General features: G+C 41.4%; 3 protein-coding genes across 3 annotated transcripts; all 3 read right to left on the reverse strand.

The window, feature by feature from the left end:
- Positions 1 to 3,836: 3,836 nt before the first annotated feature.
- Positions 3,837 to 4,277, reverse strand: T265_12127 (hypothetical protein; the record flags this gene model as incomplete). The annotated part of the gene is given in 2 exon segments (XM_009179135.1): positions 3,837 to 4,073; positions 4,089 to 4,277. 2 exon segments carry the CDS (start codon positions 4,275 to 4,277, stop codon positions 3,837 to 3,839), a joined length of 426 nt encoding a protein of 141 aa, XP_009177399.1.
- Positions 4,278 to 5,205: 928 nt separating this feature from the next.
- T265_15788 (hypothetical protein) lies at positions 5,206 to 5,561 on the reverse strand (the record flags this gene model as incomplete). Its single annotated transcript, XM_009179136.1, is given in 3 exon segments — positions 5,206 to 5,313; positions 5,332 to 5,456; positions 5,465 to 5,561. Coding segments are annotated over 3 exon segments (330 nt in total).
- A 148-nt stretch (positions 5,562 to 5,709) lies between these two features.
- T265_12128 (hypothetical protein) lies at positions 5,710 to 5,922 on the reverse strand (the record flags this gene model as incomplete). The annotated part of the gene is made up of 1 exon (XM_009179137.1): positions 5,710 to 5,922. The coding sequence occupies one exon, from the start codon at positions 5,920 to 5,922 to the stop codon at positions 5,710 to 5,712; it is 213 nt and encodes a 70-aa protein (XP_009177401.1).
- Positions 5,923 to 6,000: the final 78 nt, after the last annotated feature.

A 6,000-nucleotide genomic window follows, 5' to 3' on the forward strand; every position in this document is an offset into this window, starting at 1 on the left:
ATACACACCATAGATTAAGAATCCATTGGCTGATTGCTGACGCAAAGCTGTGCGTGATCACTGAACAGTGTCGCTATTCTGATGATGATAATCCTATTTGACTGAAATGGTCCTTTAATCTTCAAATATGGGTGTTGGAGAAGAGCCCTAGTAAAATCCAGCTCATGCCAGATTAACTGTATAAAATTCCATTTCCGCCGTAAGCTGAAATATCCAGAGTATATAGTTGTAGTCTCTTTAATTTACCCCTAGCTTGTTTGAGAACAGCGATGGATTGACGGATAACTTTTGACATGACTTCCTCAACTAGTATGGTCGAAAAGACTGAAACAACTGTATGGCATGAGAACGTCTTGCCGAAAATATGCTCATCAATTCGAATTTGGTATTGTTCTAAGTAAGTCCTCAGTGTATATCAAAAACGCTTCAAAATTGCAGGCGGTTTTCGAAAATTGCATACAACCAGTAGATTTTGGAAGCTGTTTTTGTCGAATAGCTGGCTATAATCTAGCATTAATAAGCCTTTAAGAACCACCCCTTAACACAATTTGTACTATAACACACTTCTGTTAAGAAGCTATCAGTGGGATTAGGACGAGGCTGAAAATTTTCATTCCGCAACTTATGCAAATTGCTCAAAATTATCTAGACACGCTGCAGACTTACTGGTACTCTACTAATACCATAATAAGAAGCAATCTGCGGATGTCTAGACCGCAACACGCTTTGGCAATTAACCTCGACTTACCAGGCGGTAAGTACCAGATTATGTAGCGTCGAATTTGCTTTCCCCGTTTTTTGAAAAGGTTAGGCAACCCTAGTCGTTACCAGGACAGAGGGTGATGAGAGCATAAACTTTAAAAATACCGCAAATATATTTACCTAATTATTTGAATCCATAGTCAAAGAAATGTCAGTTGCCAACACTTGTGCATTAGAAATTGTGGGTAAACACGCAACTGGCTGCTGACTAAAGCTACCATATTTGGAGCATTGTGAAATAGTGGGTGGATAAGCTTCACCCAACCAACGACAACTTATGGGGCCGAAAGTGTTTCCCGCATAAGCAGATCACATAACACGTTCTGCGTGAGTTCCAACAGCAACTCCACAAATGGAAACATTAATGGCCTGGCGATGCCCAAGTAACAGGAAAAGGGCAAAACGGTTAAGACTGCAGGACCTTACATTTTTTCCTCCGATTTATTGAAGCTTGAACGCTGTTTTGATTTGTTGATCAATCCACTAACCCTGGAGAGCTACAGCTGATTGAAATTCAAAGAAAACGCAAGAAAAGTGACACATCATGATCGAGTTCAAAATGTAAACACCGCATTACCCTAAATATTTTCTCACTTTTTCAACAAACCTCATTACTTTAGGCTGTTCGGATGGCGTGATGCTTAACAAGAACGCTTAAGTCACTTTGTTTCGAATATTTTTTTGAATAAACTGTTCGGGGATGCATTTTTTTGTATTATATGACCTAATAAGTTTGCTTCCGGTAAATTTCATGCCTGTAAGCATTGGAGTTTTTACCTGCACAAAGTAGTCGGGAAACATGCGTCATTTACACGCAATTTCAACTTGCCGGCGATGAATAACTAAACCAACTTTTGGCGCTTTGCATGGAAGTCACAAAGCGTTTTTGAGGATGATTTTCCCATTTTATGTTAAAAAAATCTTAGGTGATGCTCAATTTTCACCAGAAAAACCCTTTAGAACTTGAGAGAGGTCTCCGTGAAGAGAAGCCCCTAGATAATAGTTTAGAGACGGAGGGGGATTTAATACTTCCCGGATCATGTGATTTATCCACCTAGCTGTGAAGTCCGAGCTGATGCTCAGCAGCGAATGCCTAGGTTTACTAAATACTCAACCGAATCGTAGTCACTAAATACAATGTTACTGATCAACCAACACTTTCGTGAAAAAATCAATAACTTAGTAGGGTCACGGATATCTCTACTGCGCCCAACAAGACAGTCGTTTGTTTCAAGAAACAACCAAATGTTAATGAGTTACTAAAAAGTATGTTAGTAGTACGAGGGGATTATGAAATTTCCACAGGAAATTTCACCATGCAATTATATAGGGAAGCCGGGAAACACTGTGTAAGGGATTCATCATTATTGAGCATCAACGAAAACGCGCACCTTATTCCAAACTAATTTACCAACTTGCGCACATTTACGCCTTTCTGACGCACGTTATCTCTGTGTACATTAGAAACCCTTGGCTGTCGGGTTGATGGCAGTCTCTTAATACTAGCGTCAAACGCTCTCGACACTCATATTGGGAAGGCAGACTTCACTATAGTATTTGGACGAAAATGTTTCTTTCTTGTGAAGGAGATTTTAAGCTAAATAAAAGTTATTCTCAGACTAACATTATGAAAAGTGTTTCTCCATTCTACAGCTGTTTTTTATTTGTTGAAGTCAATATTTTCCCAAACGGATGGTCTGCATTTCGGACCCAAAATATTCTATAAGCTAGACGTGAACATTCAGACATATTCTCAGTTATCGTGAATGTTTCGGATGTCGTGATCGCTGGTCATGATATTATGTTTACAGCTGACAAGTTATTATCCATTCCTGCATTATGTTAGGCCAGTAAATACCGTTAAATAGCCACAAGAGAAATTTTAACCATTGCTTAGTACAAATCATGTGTGACTTGTCTCGGTTGGCTGACTTCGCGGTCGGTCAAAATAGAGGGGATCAGTTATGAGACAGACAGTGCAAAACCCACTCAAACTTTCCCTCAAACTTTCCTCAGAATCTAAATCTGTTCGTCCATATTGCTCATCAGTTTTTACTCACACAACTTATTAGTAGACTTATCACTGGTCCTAGATTTGGCTTCCCAAAATGGACAGCAAACACACTTGAAAGTGGATTACATTTCTGGCATCTACGTTCACAAACTGTTCTCTATAGTCCCCGTTTCTGACCCTGCATCTCACAACTTTAGATAAGATCTTACTGATTCTTTTGGTTGGTGTGTAAGCAGGTCAGTTGTCAAGGTACACATATAAGCAAGTGAATACTTTAAAGATGTAGGCAACATAAATGTGGAAACCAGACAAAATATTTTGTTTATGAATATCAGATTATATGGTGAAATGTTAACATTTTATAAGCGACATGACAGAAAAGGCTAACTGGAAGAGAAAAAATTGAGTGATAGGGAGAAATCTACTCCTAAATGTCTGGGATGTTTAGAACAGAATGCGCTTACGATATATGACCAAAAAAGTCGAAACTGGACTATCGTAAAACGGTTTTACCATCTGCTGAAACGTCTTAAGTTTTTCAGTCTTCTGGCACCATTCCCAAAGGTATGCAGCCCTCCGTACCACCATGTGGTAACTGGCGCACTAAGATGTTACTTACAGACTGGAAGCGCTTTAGCGGTGATGGCCCTTGCAACATATTCCATTCATTGACTTACTTAAATAGGCCAATCATGCCAGCAACACATGTGTTCTCCGTACGTCGCGTAGCACTTCGTGTATTACTGAGAGTTGATGTTATTTGCTTTGAGAGATGCATAAGAATTCCTAGTAATTTTTCACATAAGCCATTCAAAGTGCGCAGGCGGAATGCGCAATTCTAATTCAGCAGTGGACCATATTGTCGGAAAGATAGAGTAACTTCATATTTGTCTCAGGCACCGTTAGGTTAAGTTTTTCTCATGATTACGTTGAAGTACAGGGAGCTGGGAGAATTGATTCATTAGGGTATCCATCAAGGGTACGTTGGCAATATATTCTGTATGATGTAAAGCAATTAGAGGCAAGACTGAATTTTCCAAGGTTTCGATAGCCCACATCCCTACCTATATTGGGATTTCCATGTGCCAGGAGACAATATGGGTTGATACATAGATGCACCAGTTGGCTTGAAGTTTTTCTGCATTTTGACGGCTTCATGTACCAGATATCCTATGCACAGGATCCCGTAACGCTGACGTTTCCGTTGGATCAAGTCGTTGGTGATTGGTTGACGGGTTTCGTTATTTTTACAGTAAAATCGTTTGTATAAAAGGTGCCGAACAATCTTGATGGGTGGCTAACACATAGCGACGCAGGAATCGATAATCAGTAACATATTATGTGTAACCCCATTAATTCGTACAAACATTCCATTATTGGTCTGCCGCAAGCGAAACAGTTGTAAAATCATTCGAAACCGGGGATGGATTCCGTTTATACTACGGATCCGGATAACAAAAGCGAGTTTGTTCTCCTCGGGTGCATAGAAGTTGCAAGCCATTTTTTGGTGGTACCGCGAGCAATAAGTTATCCTTTAAAGAGCGTGTACAAGTATTAAACACGTTGATGAGCACGACTAGGTCGGAAAAATGAAGTCAAACAGCAAGGAACAGAAGAAATACATTATCTTGCGCACAGACGACACAGGTTGGATATGGTTTGGCCAGCGAAAGTAAACCAATAACTAGGAGCATTACAATGTGCTGCTAAGAAACATGCACTTTATTGGTCGTGTCCCCTAATACTTCGACGTTCCTCCGCCGTAGTTCAGTGTCCCCGTTCGGAAATCCAGCATCGATGGCACCTTGGCGGTAAACATAGTTTCGTTTTACTGCGTCAGCTACAGCTGCAAACGGTAAAGGATTAGTGTGAACCAAAGCTGGTGATGAGATAAATCTATGATCACGCTTGCTTGCCAAGATGTATCCAAAGGCTTGTAGGGTTGCGGCATGGCATTAAAGTAAAGGAGCAGAAGGACCAGCGCCAGATTTTCCCAAAGCACCGAGGGAACTCTTGAGGACCCACACTACCCCGTCAACATCGATCAAGTCGTGGTGATTGGTTGACGGGTTTCGTTATTTTTACAGTAAAATCGTTTGTATAAAAGGTGCCGAACAATCTTGATGGGTGGCTAACACATAGCGACGCAGGAATCGATAATCAGTAACATATTATGTGTAACCCCATTAATTCGTACAAACATTCCATTATTGGTCTGCCGCAAGCGAAACAGTTGTAAAATCATTCGAAACCGGGGATGGATTCCGTTTATACTACGGATCCGGATAACAAAAGCGAGTTTGTTCTCCTCGGGTGCATAGAAGTTGCAAGCCATTTTTTGGTGGTACCGCGAGCAATAAGTTATCCTTTAAAGAGCGTGTACAAGTATTAAACACGTTGATGAGCACGACTAGGTCGGAAAAATGAAGTCAAACAGCAAGGAACAGAAGAAATACATTATCTTGCGCACAGACGACACAGGTTGGATATGGTTTGGCCAGCGAAAGTAAACCAATAACTAGGAGCATTACAATGTGCTGCTAAGAAACATGCACTTTATTGGTCGTGTCCCCTAATACTTCGACGTTCCTCCGCCGTAGTTCAGTGTCCCCGTTCGGAAATCCAGCATCGATGGCACCTTGGCGGTAAACATAGTTTCGTTTTACTGCGTCAGCTACAGCTGCAAACGGTAAAGGATTAGTGTGAACCAAAGCTGGTGATGAGATAAATCTATGATCACGCTTGCTTGCCAAGATGTATCCAAAGGCTTGTAGGGTTGCGGCATGGCATTAAAGTAAAGGAGCAGAAGGACCAGCGCCAGATTTTCCCAAAGCACCGAGGGAACTCTTGAGGACCCACACTACCCCGTCAACATCACGTCGCAAACAAGTGCAAGTCCATTCACTGGGTCATTCAGTGTGGACACTGAATAATCAGGTATGAGCCGAAGGACCAGCCTGAAGCGTAACATGTAGGTTTCTTGCATCGAACCACTGCAAGATAAGATCATCATCCTCATCGTCTAACAGAAAACCACTTTCTTCCGGCAGTTTCACATTGAAGGCAGGTTTCAGTGTTGAACCAGTTGTGCTGCTGACGGTATCTGCAGATTCAGTAGCCTTTGGTCCCTCTTGAAAGTGCTCCATTTAACTGACTGACATGTTCCTTGAGCGATACATGACGGAACTTTTATCCACTTCGACATCGTGTATCAACCGGGGCCA

The sequence above is a fragment of the Opisthorchis viverrini genome, assembly GCF_000715545.1.
Source record: "Opisthorchis viverrini unplaced genomic scaffold opera_v5_969, whole genome shotgun sequence".
In the NCBI taxonomy this organism is placed as follows: Eukaryota; Metazoa; Platyhelminthes; class Trematoda; order Opisthorchiida; family Opisthorchiidae; genus Opisthorchis; species Opisthorchis viverrini.